The sequence below is a fragment of the Parasteatoda tepidariorum genome, chromosome 8, assembly GCF_982258835.1.
Source record: "Parasteatoda tepidariorum strain Cologne lab strain chromosome 8, Ptep-v5.0, whole genome shotgun sequence".
In the NCBI taxonomy this organism is placed as follows: domain Eukaryota; kingdom Metazoa; phylum Arthropoda; class Arachnida; order Araneae; family Theridiidae; genus Parasteatoda; species Parasteatoda tepidariorum.
In genome coordinates, this window is record NC_141762.1 from 91,789,261 (window position 1) to 91,816,895 (window position 27,635).

Here is a 27,635-nt window from a genome sequence, read left to right on the forward strand (position 1 = left end):
AGAAACTTTAGAATTTAATTGCTGCAAAAACAACAGAATCTTTATTCTACTTTGAAAAAAAACTCGCTAAATCTGTAACCAGTATTTCGTGCAAAGTTTCTTATGATCCCAAAGTTTAGTTAAATGAAAGATCATTTTATTTCAGTTACGCCGTAAATTTTGAAATATGATCGAGAAATATTTCCACGGTACAACTGACTGCTCCAAAATTTGGTAGAAGACACAAAACTTCGACGGTGATTGTAAACTGAACGATATTTGTTTACGACGCCATATTTTCCTTACAACTTGGTCTCGGTGTATCGGGACGACTATTGCATGTTGTTTCAAGTTTCTACTAATTTAGTTAGTAAAATGGCTTGTTTGCATGAACTAAAGTTCATTTCTTTAATGCTGCGTTTTTAAATTTGGTTGGCGGTATAAAATGGTTAAAGGTATGTCATAAAATAACCTACTTCCGGTAAATAATTTTGTTACAGTAAATAGCTATACCTTGGCCTGCATTTGAGCTCTTTTAAAATACCTAATAATGGTGCAAACTTCCTCTCCTTTTATAAAGGTAAAAAAAAAAAAGAAAGAATTAAAAAAAAGGGTTTTGTTTCTTCAAAACACCTACTTTTGGTGCAAATACTGATATTTGGAGCTAGTAAAAATACCAAAATTTGATAAAATTGAGCTCCATTTTATGTAGCCAGCAAATGAATACTAATTCTTGGTGAAACGTGGTTCGGAATTTTTAACAGTGTAAGTCGACAGTTTATTTCTTTTTAAATTTAGACTTTTAAAAAGCAAAAATTTAACTTTCCGATTAAGGAGAAGAGTTTTAAATTAAAGTATCCTTACTCAATCTATAATGCTGTTCTACAGAACGAATTAATTAAACTTGGCCACGAGTTGAAGATAAAAAATATAGTTTTTAATTAATATTAATAAATAATGAATTATATAATAAAAAATAAATTATATAAAATATATATTATAGTTACGTAATTTACATGTAACAATAAATTATTGCTTGATAAATGCTTAGAAAAAGACAACAAAAAATAGATACGATTAAAGTACCTAAAAAACAATGTGTAAAAAAATTTAGCGAGTGGCATTTCGGGTAACTTCCTTGTAAAGCGTATATCATCGTTATTGGAAATTACGAATTATGATTTTATTCTTGAAAACCATCATTTCCTCTTGATATGTTACATAAGAACTGACTGCATACGTATTTTGATATTCACATCATGACAGGTAAAAATAATTTTAAAAATGTAAATAGAGGAAACCTTTTAAACGAGTTTGTTACTTAATGGAACATTTGTTTACATTTTTGTGCTTTTTTTATTGTACTTATAAAGAAATCTGCCTTGAATTAACTGGAACAATTTTTTTAACTTATAAAACCGGATTCGTTTATGAAAAGAAGAAAATAACATAAAATGCTGTTAAAAAATTACATTTTGCAAACATTTCTTAGAGCTGCAAACGGAACATATTTTTTTACGTTTTTACATATAAATAGCCAGTTATATAAAAATGCATGAATATTGGTACAAATAACTTTTTCTTTAAATCGTTTACTTATTTTATCAACTGCAAAGTAATTAGAATTAACTTTTTCTCGTTTTTTCACTCATAAATAGCCAGTCATCAATAATGTATAAATGCTACTACAGTTTTGTTTAAATCATTTAATTTTTTTAAATATTTAGAACCAGAATAACTTCATGGAAATTTCTATTGGAATGATCCAATCGTTTTTAAATAAAAATAAATATGTATAAATATCGGAATAGATTTTTGTCAAAATTTATGAAAGCATTTTCTTTAAGCGATTTACATATACAATGCCGACGGTTTCTCGAAAATAATTAACTTTACATGTTGCCTATGCATTTTTGAACTCTACATATTGGTTAACTCTACATTTCTCGATACAATTATTGAGTTTTTGATTAATTAATATTTTACATCATTATTATTCCTCCACATAACTCCATTCTTCATACAATTGGATACCTGCAAGTGACGTAATCGTAGGTAAATCGTGGCAGGTTTTCGGTTTAAAAGCCAATCAGTTTCCACACACACGAGTGACGTAGCTATCAGGTATGCATTTAAATCTTATTTAAATCACATGATTAGGCATAATCACTTCACTTCTTCTCAAGTTACAAGTACTGAATTACAGTATCGTTTGCTTTCTTTTTTTTTCATTATGACGTGAAAAATTCTCAGGTCTTAAAAATTATTACTAAAAAAGGAACTAATTTATCATTCAAATTCATGAGTGCGAAAAAGATCGTTCATTTTTCGTAAATTTATTTTTTCCTTTTATTTTAATAATAATTTAAGAAAGAAAAAGTAGGGGAGAGTGGGGTCAATTGTAACAGGTTGCGATTGTAACAGAGCAAAAATTTCGAGTGTCGGGTTCTAGATTTGGTTCCTAGGTGGCGCACAAGGTGTATTTAATAAATCTACATGTACACCCCTGATGACAACCATTTTTATGTACTTTTGAAAGAGTTACATCACAAAAGATATTTTCACGCCACGCAAGTACTTTTTTTGGTATTAGAATATTATATTGTAACAAAGTAATTTTGTTTAAACAAATAAAAATTAGTAACCGAATATGTAAGTGGACACCTTAATTAACCTTTCAATTAAAAAAAGATTAGTTTTGCTAATTAACTAGCATTGTTTTTTTACAAATGAAGCTGAAATGGCGTCTTGGGGACAATTGTAACAATAAGTAAAGGGACAATTGTAACAGCTGAAAATAAATAATCTTATGTTTACAAACCATTACTTAACTCTTTAAGAACCACCAATAGTTTCCTATATCATTTATATAATGTTGCATGTGCATTATTTTATTTGTCACCTTTCACAGCATAAATTAAAATTTCTAACCCCTTAAAGTTAAAAGTTTAACCCTTTAGGTTTCTGCTCATTATTATTTTTACTCCCAAAATATCACTACTATTTTGATCAATAAAAAAATATATCCCAACTATGATAATATGTATAATTAACTATGTTTTAGCTGAATTTATGAACTGTTACAATTGACCCCGTAAGTGGGGACAATTGTAACAAGTGTACGACTGTCAAAAACTGTTAATAACTAATATAATAATATTTAAAATCAGGTATTTTTTTTTCTAGTAGAGGATAGTCTACTTTACTCGTCCGTCAATTAATACTAATAATATATTGGATTTTTTGTTAGTTAAAAATAGTTAAGTAAAAAATTTTACAATTGACCCCACTCTCCCCTACTCTAAAAAATATTTCCGGAAGTATCGAACTGATTACACAAATTGACTTAAAAAAATTGCATTCGTTTATAATGCAGATAGTTTTTTTACGAATCAAAACCAATAGATAAAAAACAGAATTAGATGGTTTCATATTCACTAATAACTTGTTGCCATTTAGCACAATTAAATGCATAAAAGTTTTTAGAAAAAATAGGTTAACAGTATTTAAAAATAAAAAATTTAAAAAAATTTCATCGTTGAAAACTTTGTTTTTTCGCAATATGAAATGATCAATGAACAAACTGAAAAATGTTTTAAAGTATATTTTAACATTCATAAAATGTCATTTCCAATTTAATATAAGTGTTTCTTTAAATGGATACCTAAATAGCTCAATGTCAAGGTAACCGTCAATCTTTCTTATTTCCAATTATTCCATTCTTTTCCTGGTTCTAGTTTAAACCGATTTGAAGCGATTATTGAATGTGATAAAGTTATTCGAGTTAAAAATAACAAACAATTCTTTCTGGCGTTAAGAATAAATGCATTGTTTTATACGACAGACAAGGAAGGAAGCCTCCTGAGTCTTAGCCAATCATTCAGTGATATTTGATTAATAGAAGGGTGTTCTTTTTCTGTTTAAAAAATGCACAGTTCGTAAAATGAAAGGTAATAATAAATGATGATCATAATTCCAATTTTTGACTTTTGAACGTTACGGATACATCTTAATTTGGATGTAATATAATGATAATTATCTCAGATAAATTAATAAAATTCGCTAAGGAAAAATTTATTTATTGAGTTGACTGAATTGTGACCACATTCAAAAATATAAAAATAAAGAAAAGAAGTCCCTTATAGGGATCAAAATAATCATTCTCTTAACATAATTTCTGTTAAGATTTGTAATCAACAGTCGGGACTGGGAGACCAAAAAGGCAGCCCAGCCCTTCGCCAATAATTAGCAATAGAAAAGTGAATGAATTATTCCAAACGGACAGTTAGGAGCATGGATAGAGATCCAATGTTGGGGAATTATCGAAAGATTGCATAACCAAAAAACAAAGCCAACCCCCTATAATCAATATTAAATTTAAAAATAATTTGGCGAAAGCGAATCGCCAAAAAGTGAGAGTGAGTATAACCAGTGAGAGTTAGTATAACCAAGTAACTTAAATATTTTTGTGGTAAGAAATAAAAAATAAAGAGTTATAAATGTATTTTTGTTTTCGATTTTGTCGCGACAGTGAATTAATGAGTCTTACATTTGAATTGAAATAAAAAGTTAGCCGTTACATTGATTGTTAAAAAAGGAATAATATATTTTATATTCGCTTTTATAATTTGTAATAAAAATTAAATAATTTGTTTAATTTAATTAAAATTCGATTAACAATGATTTAAAAAAAAATTCAAGAAATTTTAAAAGCAATGAAATCTGTAATGCCTATTGTGGCATCACAGACACTTTCATAATTTTAGATCTAATGATAAAATTTTTACATTCTAAGAAGTAATCATAATGGTTCAAGGATGAGAACTTATTTTTTGTGCGTGTATGATTTCCTAATTTAAAACAATGTCGGCGCAATTTAATTAGTGTATTCAAATCATAGGATATTGTATGTCTGCCTTCTTACTTTTACTGGAAATCGTATTTATTTGCGGTGTTTTTCTAACGAATCGCCATTAAATTCATTAAAGTGAGATATACAGGGTTATTCATAATTCCCTCCGGGGTTTCGAAGCGTAATAGTAAAAAAACAAAGACGAATATGGCAAAATCGAACATACGAAATTATTTCGAAAGTATTCAAGTTTTAATTTAAACAGTTGCCGGTAGATGGCAGTAACATGTACCACTGAAGCCAGTTGTAGTAAAGAAAAATGGCGTTTACAGGCGGAGGGAATTATGAATAACCCTGTATAGATAGCAAATAAAGTAAATGTAGGTCTATTGTAGAGATCTGTTAAATTATTGATTTCCTAAGTATAGAGATGTATATTGATTTATAAAATACAGAGTAATCTGAAAATATATCGCGATAAATAAATATAAAGATATATTAAATAAGCTAAACATAATTATTGACATTGAGATATATAAAAACAGGGGCTATATATGAAATATATTGAATAAGATTAATATAAAAGTAAAATACAAGTAAATTAGCTTTAATCCAGGCATTCTGAAATCTGTAAATATTCGTAAAATTTCAGATACTTTTGTTATCGTTATTTTTATTTTATGGTTTCACTTTTACTACTATTTTATATATATATATATATATATATATTTCGCATTTGCATTTACTTAAATTGGGAACCACTACACTAAAGAGTTAGATAAAGAGATTTTTTTCTTTTGCTAAAATCTGTCAGTGATAAGGCACTCTTTTAGTCATCGAATCGCGACACGAATTCAAAATAAGCTGACATTAACTCAAGTTGAAAATCACGCTATATCAGCACGATTTTTCTACATCGGTTGCGTTTGAAGATATCCTTCATCTACTGTCGGTAACTCACAAAAGAAGGTAAAAAAAATCAATATTTGAATCACTTACAGATCACTTAAATAAATACTGATAAGATATACACACACAGACACATATCTGTAACAGTGTGTTGTTATTAAGCTACAAGGCTAAAAATGGGTTTATTTTAGAAGCAAGGACGCACTTTCCTTGTAATACATTGAAATTGTATTTTCTCTATATGTAATAAGACAGTTTGAACTCCGACCCACCCCAGGGGGATATACGGAGATAAAAAGTTAAATTTTACCAAATGACAGTGGTGGTGATCAGTTAAAAGTGAATTAACTAAAAATGTTGACAATAAAAAACGTGTTTTAAAAGAATTGAAAGCTAAAAGCGCCGGTGTAAATGTCGAGAATTAAATGACTATAATAATAAGGAAACAAGAGATGAAAATAAAATCTCAAAACTAAAATCAATGAGAGCTGAAAGTCCTAAGTGTAAATGTCTGAAAATAAAAGTCTGAATAAAAGTCGACAAAGTCTAAAATCACGAGTAGATAAAATTTCAAAATGTAAGGCTAAAAGTTGATCAGTTCTATTGTTGGTTCACGACTGGGGTCAGTTGATCTGGGGCTAAATGTCCTCGAAGTTTTGCTTTATAATTTGAATCACAATTCTCCTGCAGGCCAATATAGCAAAGAATTGGTGTTCCTCTTCGTAGTTATTCATGCGGGTTCCACGAAGTGCCCGGAATCTTGGACAGTGCTTAATTAGATGTTTAATGTCCTATCTCACTCCACAGTAATTGCATGAAGCTGATTTCCTAAAATATTTTTGTTGATAGGTCCCGAACCCTCCGTGGCCAGTAAGGAGCTGGTTTAGCGTGTAAAAACTTAAATAAGGTATATCCCTGTGTATAAGTCTACTTTTCAAACTCCTAAACTTTTCTGAAAATGAGGGGGATAACAAACACACCGGTAATAAAGTTGGACATTAGTTGATTCTGAAATATCGAGGCATTATAAACAATGAGATAGTTATGATTAACTCTAAATCAATGTACCTCTTTTAAAAAATATGTTTGATATGTTTTATACAATTGTTTTTGCGTTTTTCTCAGCATATTTTGCTTGCATTTAAAATTGTTCACTTAAATACAAAGAACAATGTGAAATATTTTTAATATGAGGACATTTGACTGAGTAAGCTTTTTATGTTTTTCAATTTTGGATGATTTTTCAGCGGTCGACTTATACACCTGACATATCAAAAATTTGATAACTTGTAATCAAAAATAAGGGGGTCGACTTAACACCTGGATAAACGGTAATTTGACTAGGTTTCCACATCCGGCTTGTTCCAACCACAGTGCTAACGTAAAATGTTCTCATAAGTAGACGGATCATGGGTTTGAGTCCTCTTGTCGTCATGCTAACCGTAGGAGGTTTTCATGGTTTTCCTTTCCATGTAACGCAAATGCTGGTTAGTTCCATCTACAAGTCCTCCACGAAGGTAAATTTCCCCCAAATGTTGATCCAGGAATTCCCTTGTTTTCTGGATTAAGTTCAATATTATAAGGCTACGGAGTTGAACATTGATAGCCGTAAACCCAAAATTGGGTCGGCTGTTCAACGACGGTTATAAAATAAAATGAGATTTGACTAGGTGTATTCATATGTCAAATCTTAAGAAAATGCTAATTGTGTACAGCTACTTAACTTTACATTATGGCACAACTCGATCCGAATATGTGCAACTCGAAGTTATCGATTTTCAATTTTACATTCGAATTTCTCTTAGAAATGTTCTAAGTTTTAAAATTTTCCATAGCATTATGAGAGCATTGTTACAGCTCACGTGCATGTTTTTTAATTGTTTGAAAGTAATAATATTCTGTTAGTGAACATTAATAAATTTTTGAAGAAAAAAAATTATTGTTTAAAAATAATAATTCCACGCAATTGTACAATAAGATTACTCTTGTTACTGAAATTTAGATTATTTTAATTTCAAATTGTTTTAAAATGATAATATCATAACCATTTATACCATTATTACAGTTAAAATGTGGATTTTTTTCAATTTTTATTCTTCAGAAATTATAATACCATGTTAGTTAAAGCTACGACCTTTGTTGAAGGTTATATTAATTTTCAGCTGTTTAACAATGGCAATACCATTTTATTAAACTATACCGTTGTTGTAGTTTAAATTCGGATAACTTTATCTGCAAATTATTCAGAAATGCTGATATGATAGTGAACATTAAGACCATTGTTATAGCTAAAATGCACACGTGTTTCTTTTTAATGCTGCAAAATTACAAGACAGGGCACATAAGTGGTACAAGACAGGGACATAATAGCACTACAAGACAGGGCATATAACTTTTCTGGATTTGGTACGGGGAACTTTTCTTATTCTATAGTGGTAAAGGGGTTTACATTTTGCTCCAAAAAATTATCTTGTTTTAAAATACTAAATTGTGCTCAAAGATTTCATCAGAAGACTATTTAGAGAAAGAATGCTGATCAAAAGGACTACACAATTTCCCACCCCTGCCAGTAAGTAAACTTTAAAATATATAAATATATATATTTTTTTGCATATAAGTGCTTTGTTCACCCATCAAAAACACAATAGAAACTTATGAAGGGTGATTTTCCGCAAATGAATGTAAAGTTTCCTTGGCAATCCTGGTGAAGACAATAGAGCCCCCAATCTAGCTGGTACATTTAATATGTATACCAAAATGTCTCCAAAGACGATTAGTTTAAAATAAAATGTATGATGCCAGCAAGGTGGGAAATGGTTTAACCGTGACAAATCGGCAAAGTATGAAAGATATGTAATTCATACTTTCAATTATGGTCATAATTTATCATACACTTTGTAACTAAAGTAGGCGTCTTAAAGCACACGATTTTCCCATTCTCCACATTTTTTCCTCTTCGTCATCATGGTTACGGAAACGCTTGCTTTTTCCTCACGGCAATACGCTTCATTAAGTAGTTGGAATATATTCGTGTAAGGAAGAAAGACAATTTGTTGATACCATACATAATATTTTGCTCAATAGACATAAAACATAAATCCCAACACTGCTATATATATCCTGTGGTATAGTAGAGTCAAAATTCCGTGGTCATAGAGGATTTTTGATTCATGTAACAGGTACAAGACTGTATTACGTTAAAAAATATTTAAGAGATCAAATACTGAGAAAATTATGCCCAAAAAAAACTAAACTGCCAAAATATGATAGAATTCACCATATTTTCCGATTCATGGAAAGGAAAGGATAAATATAAAGTAGGATAAATATTAAACTGGGATAATTTTGTAATGTTAGTATGGTCAAAGTACCAATCTAAAGAATATATTTAAAACAATAAGGAAAAATTTCTCACAGAAAAGTTATTACAACCGCGGGTTTAGTACCCCGCTTAATTGTGTGAAAAGTAATTGGGCTTAACTTATTGAAAATTTGCTATTACTTATGAACGATAAATAATTGAAAATCTGCAAAGATAACCAAATACTTCTATCAAAAATTGTTGCAAAATAAGGTAATATGAAATTTCTTATCAATATAAAAATTGAAGAAGACTTTAAGTTTTTAGCCACTAATTTTGGAATACAATCAAAATCAAAAGCGTAATAGTAATGGAGAATAATATTAAGAAGGGATGATAAATAAATATTACAGATAAATACCGTCAAATGAGGGTGGAGAAATAAATAATTTACAACTAAATATCGTTATAACTCTGAGAAATTTTATGCTGATGACAGTCAAAGACACCCAGATTATTAATGACGATCATATCATGTGATTTTCATGTCCAATGAGAATGTTTAATAAAGCACAACAATTATATTTGTGTGACGTATAGAGAAATTATTTGAGTTACATATATATAATTATTTGAGTCATTTGCCATAACGTTAAAATTTGGAGAAAAAAGAAAGTTGCGCAGAAAATTATGAAAATATCACATCACCTACCTAATTTTATGAAAAATCCGCATATGGGATGGAAGACTGTTTTTTGGCTTGTCGACAACAGCCTCGACATTGCCGTTAGAACACTGCACAACGTTCATGTGAACTTAACAATTATTAAACAAATTACTCCTCTTTTTTTTTGAGGAAAATTAAATTTAACTGCTATTGACACCTTCTATCGGAGGTCGATATTTTTCATAAACTATTTTGCTTCCTTTCTTAGGGGGAAGCGGATAAATGTTGAGGAAGATAACTTTATTATTTTTTTTTTTATCGGTACCTTCCTTTTTACGTAATCACTGAATGCCGCTTATTTTTCAACGACTGAAACATTTCTCAAGGGATGAAAAGATAATTTAAGCAAAACTTGAGTGTTACATATGCAATAAGAAAGATCACTTATTTTTAGTGTCAACACGATCTAAATAATATCAAAGTAATATCATCCGATTACTTTATAAATAACTAATATTACTTTATTTCAATAATAATGTAGTAATAGCAGAGAATAATAGTAAGAAATGATAACTAAATATTTTTAGTACGAAGGAACATAAGGAAAATAAATGATATACAGATAAATACAGCTATATCTTTATAAATATTATATTTATGACAATCAAAGTCATCTAGATCTCATTTGTTTACCATCATATCATTTGATTTTTTTGTCCAATGAGAATGCATGAAATGGTGAAACGACAATTATCTTTTTTTGACATGAAGAGTATGTTAAAATAATAAGCGGGCACGCTGAAAAACTAGAAAAATATTAAGTGACCTACCTAATTTTATGAAAAATCTTCAATTTCGACAGACAGCTCAATTTCGGCCTGCCGACACGAGCCTCGGCGTTGCCGTTTGTACGCTGGACAGCGTCCATGTGAACTTAGCAGTTGTTAAACAACTTACTCCTTTTTTTTCTAAGGAAAATTAAGTTTTTCTGCTGTTGAGCTTTCTATCCAAGGTCGATATTTTTCATCAACTATTTTACTTCCTTTGCTTTGGGGAAGTGGACAAAAGTTGAGGATGATAACAACTCTTTTTAATTTTTTTTTTATCAGTACCATCCTTTTCACGTAATCACTAAATGCCGCTTTTTATTTATTTATGTATTTTTTTTTAGATTATTTCAATGACCGAAACATTCGTCTAACGACAGAAGAAAAAAAAACTATACAAACATGAGTATTACATAATGCATAGAGAAAGATCACTTATCTTAAGTGTCAACACGATATTGCTTGAAGGGTGCACGCGGTCTCGTTTGTTGATATCGAGATAAACATATCTAAAAATATAACTACACATATCTAAAAACATAATAATCAAAAACCGTTTCTCATTATTGTCGGATAGTTTTTATTGGCCAGAAAAATCACATGGTTTCTTGATTAATAAGAGGATACAGATGATCTTGATATTCATCACAATAAAACTAATGAAAGTTTTAAAGGTGTTGTTTCACTATAAAATATTTCTGTGCCCCTAATTTGAAGACATTAACATCTGACATTCACTTTTGTGCTTATACTTTAGTATTATCACTCTTTTGATTTTGATTATTATTCCCAAATTATTCCAAATTAAAAAAAGTCTATTATAATCTAATCTTAAGGTACTACCTGCGATAATCCTTAGATACTACGTATGATAATCCTTAGGTACTGCCTACCTATTATGGTAATATAGTCTTAAAGTAAACGATAATCCTTAGGTACTACCTATGATAATCCTTAGGTACTGCCTACCTATTATGGTAATATGGTCTCAAAGTAAACTTATGTTACTATCTTACTATGCAATATTTTATGATAAACAAATTTAAAATGGGATATGACTTAGTAACAATTGGATACCTGCAAGTGACATCATCGTAGGAAAATCGTGGCATTCAGAAGCTAATCAGATTCGGTACACGAGCGTGACGTGGCTTACAGGTATTCAATAAAATTAGAGCCCCTGAATTAGACAGGCCGACTTATCATCTATTTTTGGAGTAAAGAGCTAACATAAGCACAATACTAACATAACGCTAACTTGCGAGCTTGTTTGCTCCAATATTGCTTGATAGGTCAGCTCTGATAGTATAGGAGCCTTAAATGAAATCTGATTTAAATCACGTGGTTAGGCATAATCACTTCACTTCTTCTTCAGTTGTAAGAACCCAATTATTAAACAGTAAGTAAGTTATGTTTACTTTTTTATTGAGCTTTCCATAAAACTGTGCCAAGTCAACATGTGCAATTAAAATAATGAATACAAAATTCGAAAACATTGTTGAAAACTAACTTTACGCACTATTGCTACAATATCTCTAGAGCGAAAAATATATTTAACGAGTTTTAATGGCAATCAAAATTTAAAAAGGAATTTGAAAATAAAATTGTAGATAAGGTTGCATTGGTATTCAAATAATAGAATTCAGATTTTATATTAGACCTACAGAATCGGGAATTAAATCTATAAACCATATATGTGATAATGTAATAAAACATTTTGGGATCTTTTAATTAAGTATATTTTAATTTTTATTTAAATACATTTAACAGTTGTATCATTATATTCAGTGTCTTACTCAGAAGACAAGCACAGTTTGTGACCCAAAATATCGAGTCAAATTCATCTCCATGAAGGTCTTTCTTTCAAACATAAATAGACCCCATATCTATCTATCTATCTATTTATCTATTTATCTGTTTATTATCTATCTATCTATATAGATAGATAGATATAGATATTGAACATAAAAAGCGCATATTCGTAGAAATTATTGATAAACAAGAACTTTGATCAAAATAATTTTAACTTACCTTAAGATCAAGTTATCACCATTAATAGAACACACTTTCAAATTTAGACTAAGAGAATATTATATTCAATAAACATTTACCCTATTACTCTAATATAAACCGCAAAAGTAGTAAATGTTAGCTGTATTAAAGTTAGCAAAACTAATAAAATTAACAATCCCAATGTGTTAGATAGAGCTTCGGTCAACAGACATAAAATCAAAAAGAATTACTAACATCAACAACGCTCAAACTGAAATCCCAATTAACGTCACCTCTGACGAAATTTCCTTCAAATTATGTTTCGAATTTTCTGCTTGGCGTGAAAATAATAACTTTTTAATTTGATCACGTGGTAAGCAAACGATTTGAATCATATGATTCTTTCAAACATAATTTTGAAAAAGATATTAACCTTATTAAACATTTTCTAGAAGTTATCAGACGATCTTTCTTACATGCATATATGCTTTTTGGGTAGAACATACGTGCGCCGTTTAATGTGTTTGTGCTTTTAGAATATAATTTGTTTCACACAATAATAACTTAATCAATTTATCATTGCTATTATTAACACCAAAATATAATTAGTAATTACCTAATGCTGGGAGTTGACGGAAATTATTGGAGCGGAAACGATTGACGTAATGTTTATACTATTTTTTCCTTATTTTGTAAGAATAATTTGTTCTTTTAAGCTTACATCAGTACTTGCTTATGCAAAAATTTTTAATTATTTTGTATCTTACTTTATTAAAAAATAAATATTAGCTGGTTATATTCATATACTAACAAAAGATTTCAAATTGAAATAAATTATTCCTAAAGTCTATAAATTCTTTATTGAATGCGTAATATTCTTCATAACACAATTAATTTTTTTAACTAAAAGTGCTAATTTAAACTAAATAAAGTCATAAATTTAAATACTAATTTTTAAGGTATATACATTTTAATGTATATCTTCTTGGAAAAAAATATAAGAACATTTTATGTGAAATATTCATACATTTTTCTACTTTTATTTTTTTAACTTAACAATTTTGAATTAATTAATTTAAACAATTATAATTTAATTAATAATTTAACTAATAATTTAATTAATAATTTAATTAATAATTTAATTAATAATTTAATTAATAATTTAATTAATAATTTAATTAAAAATTTAATTATTAATTTAATTAATAATTTAATTAATAATTTAATTAATAATTTAATTAATAATTTAATTATTATTTTAAACAATTATAATTTAAACAAATTGTTTTATGGTACAGTTCAGACAAAAGTTTTCTGGAGATTACTAATTTTTATGTGCATAATTCAACAGCTTGGGGGATAAGTTCAGACATCGGACTGAAGTTCTTTCTATAGTAGAAAAATTGTGACTTTCTCTTAATTTTAATTTAATTTATTTGGAATAATTTTGAGTATGTCATTCTTGTTTGTACGTAATTTTAAAATTGGCACATTTCTTTACCGTATTTAACTCTGTAAGAAGAAAAATAAATTAATTTCGCGCTCAAATATTTTATTTTTTGTAAACACAATATCTGAATATATTTTTTTTATGCTGAAAGTGTTGCATATTTAAATGGTGGGCATCTATCGAACATTAAGAATGAAAGTCGATTATCGAATTATCGATAAATTGCTTTTTTTAATTTGCAATAAATCATTTCATTAATTTAAAACTAAGATTGCTATTAAACAAGTGCAACAAGAAAAATATGAATTGCTTACATGTTAATCATTTTTTAAGCAAATCCTACTAATGTTAAAAGAGCTATCGTGTCAATAATTGTGAAAAACATTGTTTTGAAATACCGGCACTTCGCAAGCGCAAGATTATCTTAATTAGCACGCACGTCCATGCAATAGGCATGCAATAGTGTTTTAACTTACACTTTTAAAAAATTCTCATTCATGTATGCATTTAATTTAAGTAATAAGCAAAAATAAATTTATATTTTCTTCTTAACTTCACCTCCTAAACTCCCCACAACATTTACATTTCCTTCAATTGTTAACTGCGAGTCGTGGTGGCTCAGGGAATAGAGCATTTGCTTTCCAATGAGATGAACCGGGTTCGAATCCCAGCAATGGGTTGTCGTACGAATTCTGCACCCGGCTCGCACCGATCACAGTGATGACGTAAAATATCCCCAGCAGTAGACAGATCATGGATTAGAATCCTTTTGCAATCGGGCTAACCGTGGGAGGTTTTCATGGTTTTCTTCTACAAGTAACGTAAATGCAGTTTAGTTCAATCATAAAGTCCTTCATGAAAGCAGATTTCTCCTTAGACTAGATCTACGAGTTCCCTTGTCTTCTGAATTGGGTTCAAAATTACAAGGCTACGGAGTTGAACATTAGTAGTTGTAAACCCAAAACTTGGGTCAGCTGTTCAATGACGGTTATAAAATAAAATATAAAATTGTTAACTGCATATCCTATATTCATTTTGACAGATAAAATCTATATTACTACACTTTAATTATTCGCTTTTATGTTTGCAACAATACAATCTTGCAATTGAAATTTTGACGACTTCCTGACTTGTTAGAGCACTTAATTCTTTATTACAGTTCTATAATACCTGATGACAAACAAGTTTCAATCACTTCTAGATCTCTACAAACAGAATTTATCGCAATATTATTATCAAAGAGTCAATCGTCAAAAGTCATCGTTAATCTCTATGCTAGATAGCAATTAAAGTCACAATAATTTTCCGATTGCAACTAACAACATTTATCACAACATTACAGCTTCAAAACCATTCACCATTAATCTCTATGCTAGATAACAATCAAGTTAAATAATTTTCCGACTGCAATTAACAACATTTATCACAACATTAATCTCTATGCTAGATAACAATTAATCTCTATGCTAGATAACAATTCAAGTTACAATAATTTACCGACTGCAACTAACAACATTTATCACAACCTTACAGCTAAAAGCCATTAACCAAGCTTAACCATTTCCAAGTCTCTACAAGCAGAATGTATGGTCATTTGACGGCTAAAGTTAATTTAACGTCAATTAACAACAATTTCCGACTAGTCCGAAATTTTAGATGGAACCCTGCACCTGATGCTAATAATAAGCTACAAATGTTTTCGAAATATTTCACGCGAAGTTTATATCTCTCTTTTCATTCAACAAAAATTTCGAAGTATTTCTGACATAAATAAACTAAGATATATACATCTAAAAAGAGAAAATAAAATAATATTAAAAATGCACGTGTTTTAAGTTTTCTAGAAAGGAAAAATTAGCTCTATTTTTGTTACGCATAAAATAAAAAACGTTGGACGACTCACTTGCGTAATACATTTCTATCACAACAAAAAACTCTTCGTAATTTCGAATGTGATATAAGTACGGATTGTTGTACGTCATGAAAAGTCTGACACAAAAAAAATAATAAATATTATATATATAAAATTATAAATAGTTTTTTTTAAACTTTCATACGCAATGATAAAAAATATAGAGAATAAAAATAAAAAAAATTTGAAAAAACACCGGTTCGTTAAATTTTAAAAAAATAGAATTTAAAAGTTACAAGAAGATATCTCCCAATATAAATACAATGTATTATAAACATTTTAGAACGCATAATTTTTTTTTATTTAAAAAAAGCAAAAAATTAAACTCACCAGAAATTATTGAAGGCAATTTCTGCAATAGCCTGCAGTAACATGTCAACGTGCTCTTCATGTAAAGCAAATACGTTTGTTTCAAACTTTTCTACTTTTATTTTGAACTATGCCATCGAATATGGTGGGTCGCCTATAAAGGTAAGGATTTGGGTCACAATGTTTCCCTCCCTCAACTAAATTCCATTAAAACTGACCGCCATCAAGTGTGACTGGTCACTTCGGCGCCTCCAATTGGAATGGATTTTCATGGAATCACTTTTTTTTTTCTCCAGAAATAAATAACTTAATTATTTGCCTTTACACACCAGTCGATTTTAATAGATAATGACCTCTTAACCTTCCTGAATGCAACCATACACCGCTTTTCAACCCACTCTTATGTTGTTTGGACACGTGCGGTCGGAAATATCTTTTTTGTGTGTACATTATTTGTTGTATAACTCTTTCAAGGTTTCTGGGAAATTCTGCTTGCTTTTAACAAAACCGTTTATTTAGTTAGTTTTTTTTAAATTTTATTTATCGGTCACTGTTTTAATGATTACATCAGTCTCCTCTTCAGAAATTTTTATCAGCAAAGGGTTATAAAACAATAATCGAATTGAGGGGAAGAATTTCAACAGCAAACATACTCTTTGATATAAAGCTTACAAATTTTAAAGCAATTTATTGGTTTAAAATATTAATTATACTAAACAGTGACTTTTTTAATAATAGCTTTCCTTTTCACAACAATAATCAAACTGGAGAGCTTTATTTTATTTTATATCCGCCGTTGAATTGCCGACCCAATTTTTAGGGTTTGAGACTACAAAAGATCAACTCCCTAGCCTTGTAATTTTGAACCCAATCCAGAAGACAAGGGAACTCCTGGATAAAGTATTGGGAGAAATTTCGCCTTCGTGGAGGACTTATGTGACCGAATTAACCGGCATTTGCGTTACGCAGTGAGGAAAACCACGGAAACCTCCTCCGGTTATCCTGACGGCAAGGGGACTAACCCATGATCCCTCAACCACTGAGGATATTTTGCGTCAGCACTGTGGTCGGTGCGAACCGGGGGCTGAATTCGAATTGGATTCGAACCCGGTTAACCTCATTGGGAGGGGGCGAACGCTCTATCTCCTGCTGCAAATTTCATAATAATCCCGAATTTAATCCTGTATAAATATAAACCCAGAAAAATTAATGTATCTAAACCCTAGAACTACTATCGCATTTTTTTTTTCAGATTGCTCACTCTTAGGATACTAATTATTTTAATCTACAAATGTATAAATAGTGAAACTCTTTTCTTTTTAGTAAAGGAAAAATGAAATTCTAAAACCATGCAACATCACAACCTGTGAAATTTTTGATTTTTATGCGTTTAGTTCGAGTTATATACCTTAGGATTTAATTTGTATATATTTCAAAAATACATAATTGGGTACTAGCAATTCGAGAAGAAGTGAAATGATTATACTCAACCGTGCATAATCGAGATATCTAAAGTGTACTGTATTTGCAATTGTGGTATATTTTGACTATCATGAGTTGACCGCTAGCAATATCATAATGCCAAGTGATGCTAAATATAATTAATCTCTATTCTGATTGGATGAACTACAAAACACGTTTAGTGCTTAATATAATAATGTAAAGCCACAGGGAAAGACAGCAAATAATAATTAATAAAAGAAATTAATTTAGCTTTATTAATTGAAGAAAAACCAGGTACGTGGCATTTTCAAAGAAGCTATAATCAGGGTAAGAAGAAAAAAGTGGTCCTCGAACTATTTTATTGCCTATTTATCAGGAGACGGGGCTAATAATTCTTTATCTTATTTTATTTATCACTGACTAATTTGAAAATAAAAATCATATTGATGCTATTTAAACTGATTAAAATACCCCTAAAATGTCACTTACTTGGTTCTTTAACTAAACTCTTCAATGTGTCGGTATATGCCTTTCAGTTTTGTGCATGATTTCGTAGTGTTGCTCAGCACAGATTAATCAATTTTTTTTATTCACCCCGAACGAAGAATGGGTATTCAGATAGTATCATTATAAAAATTAAAACAAAAATTTTTTTTCATTAATTTTTAATTAAATTATTACATATATATTTTAAAATTAATGAATTAAATTATTTAAGTGAATTAAATTATTTATATATATATTTAAAATTTCAATATCAATATTAAGATCTCTCTATCTCTCGTTATATTTATTATTAATTAAATAGCGGCGCATTTTATTAGTATGTTAATCGTAACGAAAAAAAATAATTTCCTGAATTTGAGATTTAAGGAATAATCAACTGTATTTGAAAAAATATGTGAACTTAAGAAAACAGGATTGTGGATCTTAAGAAGAAGAAATGCATAAAATGTCGTTTTACTAGTGAATAAGACTTGCATCATTATAGCAATTCAAATAGTAAACAGTTTTTTTTAATCTCTTTTGAAATAATTTTTTTTTAAATATTTTTAAAATTTTAATATGAATGTTAACATCTCTCTGTCTCCCCTTAAAACATCATATAATTATCATTATTGACTCAATGTTAGAGAGTTTTGTTAGTATGCAAATCGCAACGAAATAAACAATTTGTTATATTTAAGATTTAACAAGTAATCAACTGAACTTAAAAAAATGCGAACATAGGAACATAAATTGTGTAACACAAATAAGAAATGTAAAAGTAAAGCATTCCCGCAACAACCCGTTGGTGACCAGAGAGGTCCTGGAGGTTAAAGCTGCACAATTTTGTGACCAATGGCAGTTAATAATGGGATACCTGCAAATGACGTAGTGTGGATATCTCGATCCTGATTGGCTGCTGAAACGTGGCATTTGTTAACGTTATCGCAACTGTTCTTTCCATTCTAGTTCGAGTTAGCCAAACCAGTCAAGTATCAATTCTCTTAAAGTGACACTTTCTAAATTCTTTTATAAAGATTTCAATTCTTACGCCATCTATTTCTTTTTTAACACAAAGATAGGCACCGAAGTCACGTGGAACATAAACAAACTAATTAAGCATCAAAGTTGTCAGGTACGCAGAACAAAAATATATCACGATTACAATAAAATACATAAACAAATAATAAATCTAAGCTAAATAAAAGACGTAGACGAGAAAAAAAAATATTTTAACAAACTCGAGGAGCGATACGGCGTTATATTTAATTAATTCCACGTTCATTAAAATTCTAACTTATGTGAAGAAACTTAGCTCAACTTCAACACGCTATTTTGCTTTATAACTATCAACTGGCGCTGACGTCATTGGTCACATGTGTGGTCATCTGACTTGTTCTTCTTGAAGTACAAGTACCCAATTGTTAAAATTTCAATTGGGTATATTGACTTATATTCAAATGCTTTTTTTTTTTTTATTCCATTGCACTCCCTAGGCAATTTTTTGCACACCATTGTAATTTTCAAGTGTCTAAGTCTTATAGTTTTTGTGCAGCTAAACAAAATTTGTGCAAAACAAAACAAATTTTGTTCAGCGAAACAACATGCCCCTGATTTGGGTATATAGTTAAACAACCAAAACAGAAACGACAGTGTCTCTTTCTTCTTTTTTTTTTTAACATAGGGAAATAAAATGTTCCGTTTATTAAATTAAAAAATGTTTCACTGTGACCATCAAACAAAATTATTAAAATTATTATATTATTGTTATGTTATAATAATTATACTGCAGTTATTATATTATAGTTATTATGTTATGACTATTGCAATTTTGAAATTTTAATTGCTATAATTATAATTATAATTTTATAGTTTCAATCATTATAACATAATTTTATAGTTTCAATCATTATAACATAATTTTATAGTTTCAATCATTGTAGCATAATTTTTATAGATATTATAACTATAATATTGCAGTTATTATTATAATATGACATAACATTTATTATCATTATAATTACGATAAATTAATGAAACAAATTTGAAGAAATTAAGATTAAATATTAAAATGAATGCAAAAAAATATATGCATTAGTTATGTATAAGTTTCAAATTTTTTTAAAAAAATTTTCTCGGCTGTTTATTTTAAACAGAAACTATATTACACGTTCAAATCTTTTGCTAAAACGAAATTCCTTTAACCACAGAAGATCTCGATGTGGGACAAAATCCTAATTTACAGCGGTACAGCACCAATTATCTTTTGTTAGTCGGCCCCTGGAATGGACTCTAAATTTACAACGTCACTAAGTTTTATCTCCTTTTTAGTTTAATTCGTTTATTTTATTGAAAACCATAAGCTTGTCCACAAATCAGAAAAAAACGCGCAAAACAATAAAATAAAACTTGCATCATTTCTTAAATGATTGGATACTTACACAATCACACTGTAACGACAAAATTACCTTAAGCAATCTTCCAATATGGTATCATCTTCTTGAACTTTCCATTCATCGATAATTTTGCCTTCTACAAAACTCCGGATGAGCAAAGTTGAAGGTTACCATAAGAATGTAAAAGCGTGCAGTAGCCGCAAGCAGCGAGGTTAATAGGTCTCTTAGGTAACAGTTACCGAAGGGGTCACCTCAGACATCACCATTTCCTAACTTCATATTTCATGAAAGACTATAAACATCATGAAGAAATAAAACATTCTCATTTACTCTCTTAATTTCACTTTTCCTTTTTCATTCCCCGAGGCTAGATGTATATGAGTTGCCTTTAATGACTTTTTGCCATTAAGTGTTATCTTAATTGCTATTTTCACAAATTAAAACTGTTGTTTGTAAAACAAAAACCTGTTATTTTGATATTCAAGAAGTTAAGAAAAAAAATATATAGGTACATATTATGAATTAATATGAGAGAAAGTAGGGTAAGTTGTGTTGAACTTAAGCTTCAAATATTTTTTTTTCTAAATTCATTAAGCGAGTTAAAAATCTGAAATTTGCAGAAAGATTTCTTAAAACTTTTATGTTTTGTTTGGAAAAAAATGAAATAATTTCATTTCCTCTTAGAAAATAACAAAATTTTTACTCCTTGAAAATATAACTTTATCTTACGCTCCAGATGGGGTAAGATGACTGAGGATGGTGGGGTAAGATAACGAATAGAGAACATTATACTTGTTTTTGCTAACTACATTTTGAAGAATTATTTACAGTCTTTTTTTTAAAAATTCATGAAATTAAAAAGTTTGAAAATTTAACTTAATGTATTTCCTAATAGACCCTTTGGCCTAATAGACCATCCAAATGAAGATAGGGTTGTACTTTGTGCTAACTGCGAATAAAGCACAAAAATTAACGTACCATTTTTGTGCCTTTATTTGTGCTTTATTTACGTTATTTTACTTCTTTCGTGCCCCAAACAATTTAAGCTTTAGCTTATAAATTTAGCCACCAAAACATCTAAACTCTATAGATCTGATTTGCAAATATACTAAGTTTGCAATGCATACCACTCTTTCAAATACATTAACAGTTTCATACATAATTGTTTGGCTTTATTCCAAAGTTTTAAAACATCACCGATTGTCTTTACTACTAAACTCTAATAGAATTTTTAGTTTTAGTAAGTGACTTAAGTCAACCTTTTTAAGGCCTTAATTAGTGTACTCACCACGAATTTCCCTTACTTTTAAAGGTCCTTGGCAGTGCTTGCTTTATCATAAGGCCTATGAGGCTCCTAAATGTTACAAATATACTCTACGTGTGTTTTTCCTTAAGAATATTCTGTTAAAAATATGAGTAAACAAAAATTGAAGAAAGTACAAGTTTAAATTTTCTAATATATCGTAATTTACTCATGTTATAAATAATTTAAAAATACTTTATAATTAAACAACATAAAATTTGGTTTAAAATATCAATCAGTAGGCCTGAGACACTCTGTGCTTGGGTCCCACACTTCTCGTTGGTCGTTGGTAAACAACTATTTTTACTATATTTGTGCTGCGATTTTTTAATAACTTCAAATCTAAAGCATGTTTGAATAAAGTTGGTAGCCATGTGCTAATTTTAGGGAATACATATAGGTATTAATGCTTGTGTTCGATTAGGACATATTAAAATAGAACATTGTATATTTATGCAACTAGGGATGTTCCGTTAAGGGTTTCAATACGTGTTTTTCAAAATTTTAAAGACAATAACTTGGTAACTTCTTTCGTGAAGAAATAAAAAAAATCCTACAGTGCAATTCCTTTTGCTGTTAGTAGCATTTAAAAAATTTATTTTACGAATAAAAAGAAATAAAAATCTTTGAGTTTTATACTTTTAACAATAAAGGGTTTAAAATAGAGTCCGCCTCTCTGGTTAAACTATTTGAATCATAATTTCCAGATTGCAGTTTCCTTACTCAGCCTTCATATTTTGAAAGTCAAAAATCCAAATTAATCTTAGAAAAAATTTATTTATTCAGAAAAAGTACGTTTTTGGTTCTAATTTCGAAAATCAAACAAAAAAAATCTAAATTTAAAATATCGTCATCTACTAATTGATTATTTAAATATTCTATATATAAAAAATTTAGATCAGAGGTTCCCAAACTTTTTTTTCTTGTGGTCCACTTTCAAGGTTTTACTATTTTCGGTAGACCCCTGCTGCTACATTTCTACTGTATTCCCAAAACTCCCAAAAAATATCGCCCTAAATTGGGGGTGTTAAGAAGAAGAAAAAAAAGTAGCACATTTTCTTGTGTCCTATTTATTAAAATAATACTTGTGGTTATACACTTTGCAAGTCTCGACATGTGGTGTACACTTGTACTATGAACTATTCTTCTATTCAATTCTGTGTTTGAACTGAGTCTGGAATATTTTTGAGTACCTACCTAGTGAATAATGCTACCTGCCTACGTTGATAGGTAAATCCAAGCCAAAATTTTTGTTCTTTATTATGAAAACCAGAAATTTTTTCATGAATCCTCACTTACAACCTGTGAACCCCTGTTTTCCTTTCACATCTACGTGGACCCCCGTGTGGTCTCCTATGGACCCCTGGGGGTCCACCTGGACCACTTTGAGAACCAATGATTTAGATCCTTTGTAAAAGAAAATATATTAATACTTAATTTAATACACGAAACCACTAGCATAACTCTTTAAATAATTCTGCTTTTGATATTTAAAGAATTCAGATTGCTTGTAAAAAAAAGAATAATATTTTATTTCAGACTCAATACCATGAGGACGATTCTTTATTAAAATCTTCGGCGTTAAAAATATATATATATGCGTAATTAATTTTATTTTAGACTAAAATTTATGAGAAAAAACCTTTAAATTTTTTGATAAAGATCTCAAATTCTTTTTTCGAAAAGAAATTTTGAATTTCAGACTCAAATCTACGAGGACAATTATATAATACAGCGAAGACCATATAAATTAACAACAAAAATACATTGATGTTACATAAGCACAACCTGCATATTCAAGGAAGCCATTATACGATGAATGTTCTTTCTTATCGATTTCGATATGAAAATATTTCTATTGATTATCGTTCTTTTACTAATAATTCGCTATTCTAAATTAAACAAACAATTTTTTTTTAATAAGTCTTCCTTGTATCGTCATGCATTCAAAAACCAATGCTAATAACTTCCGCATATAATCGATAAATATATATCTAATCGATAAGTCGAGGTCAAACTGTCGACAGACTCATTTGAAAATACAATTTAGAAGAAACTATGTATGGATTCAAAAGTAACCTTTGCGGTCGTCCTTGTTTTTTGGGGTTTCGAGTTCTTCAAACAATTGTATGTGAGGTCGCGTTACACTTTCCTTCCTGTATACAAAACTTATTATTTATTTTTTTTTAGTAGACAAGCCCACAGACTGATGAATAAATATAATTTTCTTAATCAAATATGAGTGCGTGCGGTGTTAGAAAGGTCAACTAATCGATTGAGTACGAGCATTGTGAAAAACACTTAATCATTAAATCGATTGATGCCGAAAAAAATTATTAAATGGAGCAAATAAACATAAAACAACGAATCTTTTTAGCGTGGTTGAAAATTTATCATGTTCGTTGAAAATGGGGATTCCTGTACTTTGTACTGAAAGATTCAGTTCATATGATTTTCGTAAGAATACTAGATTATGAAGCCTTTGCATATAGAGGGAAGCTGAAGAGAGCTACAGCTCTAAGAGGCATCCAATCGGAAACTAAGAACACTGTAACTTCCAATATATTTTAAATATTTTTATTCTAAAATTATTTTTTTAGTAGATAAGTATTTGACTTATGCAAAACATTTCACGGATAATTTCTCGCAAATTTATTAATGAAGTTATAGGTTATCCAAATTTAAATAATGTCGACATTTGAGAAAAAAAACTAAGAATACTTAGTATGAAATTATAAATTTTTGCCACAGAATAATTTTCTTTTAAATTATTAAAAAAATTGTATTGAACGATGAATTCAAATTTTTTTTTTAAATTTATACACTGTTAAAAAAATTTATTGTATCTCAATACCAAAATGGTGGCAACTACTTACACTAAATTGGTGTTCCACTAAGTGTTTCTAAACTTTCTGCCACAGAATAATTTCCTTTCAAATTTAAAAAAAATTTTAATGAAAGATGAATTGAGATTTCTTTTTAAAATGTATAAACTGTAAAAGATTTTTAGTGTATCTTAGCACCAAAATGGGGGAAACTACTTTCACACCAAATTGGTGTTCCACACTAAGTGTTCCTCGACACCAAGGATAATTCCTGGTGTAGTGAAACATCAAGAATATTCTTGGTGCTAAGTAGTCGCCGTCATTTTGTTATTCAGTATCACTAAAATTTATAATTAGGGTAAAATATAATACTCAAGTAAAGTTGCTCTTATGATACAATATAAAGTAAGAATCATTAACTTAGAATATGATATTTCTTAAACCCTTCCTTCTCGTTCCCTTGAAAATGACGGGGTGAGTTTTCGTTCGCTATTTCTCGCTCCCGTGATACTGACAGGTTGGAGTGTTCAGTAGTAATGTGCCAATAAGAATAAAACTAATTCCTTTTTTTGCCCGGAAAACATTTTATTTCTCATTTTACACATCATATACGGATACAGTACCAGGATATTTTTAAGGTGATTGAAAATAGTTGGTTTATTTTAAACTAGATATTAACACTAATCAAATACGTGTATTTGGCAAAATAGACACTTTTATGACCGTTTTCTTGAAAATAAGCCGATCGTTAAGGGGTTAAAATAAAACTAGTTTGTTAAACAAACATACACACATGACAGAGGAACATGAATTCGAACTAGGCTCAAGACAGAAGTGAACAGAAGTTAAATATTATACAATTATCTGATACATTTGGCAAATTTATGTGAATATTTTTACGGGAACATAAATATCTTTAGTAAAGATAAAAAACATTCATGCCTTTTATAGAAGTTTACTTAATCTAGTTGTCAAAGCAATCCGACTAGACGATTGAAATTACTCGGCAAATAATCGACCACAATCAATATTCTCGCTCTATCAATAAAAAGGATTGAAATTTAATCGGTATTGTATAGGCTATGATCAGTGTCTTAACGCAATCGGAAAAGAAGATTTAAATTTCTTGGCAAACAATCAACTATGATCTTGGAACTTTATAATGCACCTTTTTTTTATTAAATTGCCCTTTAGTTCTCTTTACAGTGACAATGATTATACCTTTTTTTTAAAAAAAAAAATGTCATCGAATTGAGGAGTTCTCCCGGATATCTTCACACCTCCACACACTACTGTTTTGAAGTCGTAGAATATTGAAATACAGGACAACAAATGATATACAAGATTTAAAAAAATATATGTGTAGCTATATGTATTACCTTCGTTGAACAGCCAACCTAATTTTGAGTTTGACTACCAATGTTCAATTCCTTAGGCAAACTTGGGAGAAATTTGTCTTCGTGGAGGACTTCTTGAAGGAACTAGCCCGCATTTGCGCTGTACGGGGAGGAAAACCACGAAGACCTCCCACGGTTAGCCTGACGGCAAAGGGACTGTAACCCATGATCCGTCTACCCACTGAGAATATTTTACTTCAGCACTATAGTTGACTCAAACCAGGTTTGGAATTTGAATCAACCAGCCAATGCCGGGATTCGAACCCTGTTCTAATTTTGAACCCGATCCAGGAGACAAGAGAATTCTTGGACTTAGTATTGGGAGAAATTTGCCTTCGTGGAGGACTTCTTGATGGAACTAACCCACATTTGCATTACATGGAGAGAAAAACCACGAAAACCTTCCATGGTTAGCCTGATGGTAAGGGGACTCGAGTCCGTGATCCGTCTACCACTGAGGTATTTAACGTCAGCACTGCGGTTAGTGCGAGTCGGTTGCTGAATTCAACCAGCCATCACTGGGAAGCGAACCCGGTTCAACTCAATGGAAGGCGAACTATCTATCCCATGAGCCGCCACTGCTCTTATTTGCGGTTTTAGTATGACTGGTATTGTGTATTGCATTCGGTCTAGATTTTCATTATTTTTAAGACCTCATTTCCTTTCTCAAAGACATTTATAAACTATATTCATTTAGATTCTGATTAACACGTTTTAAATATTACAAAAACAAAAGCATGTAACCTTGATATATTTCTATTTTGTGTACCTGTCAACTTCGATGCATAATTAGTGTCTTTATGTTCCATATGGTTTCGTGCCTGTCTTTGTGTTAAGTCTCTGTGTAAATATATGGTTAAAGAATTGAAATCTTTGAGAAAGAATCTTTGTGAAAGAATTTAGAATCTGTCACTTAAGAGTATTGATATACTATACTTGTATATAGTATACTTGTTACTGGATATAGTATACTGGATATAGTTACTGGATATAGTATACTTGTTGGGGCTTGGCTTACTCGAAATAGACTGGAAAAAACAGTTGTTAACGTAAACAAATGCACTCTTCAATAACTAATCAGGGTCGAGACACCCACACTACGTCACTTGCAAGCATCCCATTTTCCGGCATATACAAACTTGCAGGCACGAAAAAAAGGAAAAAAAATTAATAAAATTTTGAAAACGACGTTTTCCAAGCAGCTTGAAAAGGGGAAAATAATTTATTTTTGCCAGATCTGAAATAAAAAACCTGCTACATATCACTTTCGTAATAAAGCAAAAAACCCGCATGTCTTTCGAAAGTAATGCGTCCTTATTTTTTCAAGTTCAGAAAAAAACATACATATTTGCCTTTTTAGTCTGCTTAAAAAACAAAACTTTAAAACTTTTTATTTTATTTTATTTTATTTTATTTTATTTTATTTTATTTTATTTTATTTTATTTTATTTTATTTTATTTTATTTTATTACTAAAATAATTTTCCCTATCTGTGATTCTCTTTCAAAGATTATTATAAATAATAATCATGAAAGATTAAATAGGAAGTTCAGTCTTTATGATACATTCATTTATTATACATTGATA

At 29.6% G+C, this 27,635-nt stretch overlaps 1 protein-coding gene across 12 annotated transcripts in view; it reads right to left on the reverse strand.

The window, feature by feature from the left end:
• LOC107438973 (NAD kinase) overlaps positions 1-27,635 on the reverse strand; it is a 68,266-nt gene that overhangs the window by 30,942 nt on the left and 9,689 nt on the right. For 2 of the 12 annotated variants that reach the window (XR_011636818.2, XM_043046101.3), the window contains exon 1: positions 16,220-16,461. The exons of 4 other annotated variants lie outside the window; for them this stretch is intronic. Coding sequence is in view for 4 of the 8 variants with exons in the window: in XM_043046101.3 (XP_042902035.2) it covers positions 16,220-16,263 (44 nt within the window). In the remaining 4 variants the exon portion in view is untranslated. Of the gene's footprint in view, positions 1-9,753; positions 9,941-10,538; positions 11,023-12,566; positions 13,086-16,219; positions 16,462-27,635 lie in introns of those variants that run through there. 6 more of the 12 variants (XR_015435937.1, XM_043046099.3, XR_015435938.1 and 3 more) reach the window with 5 other exon arrangements.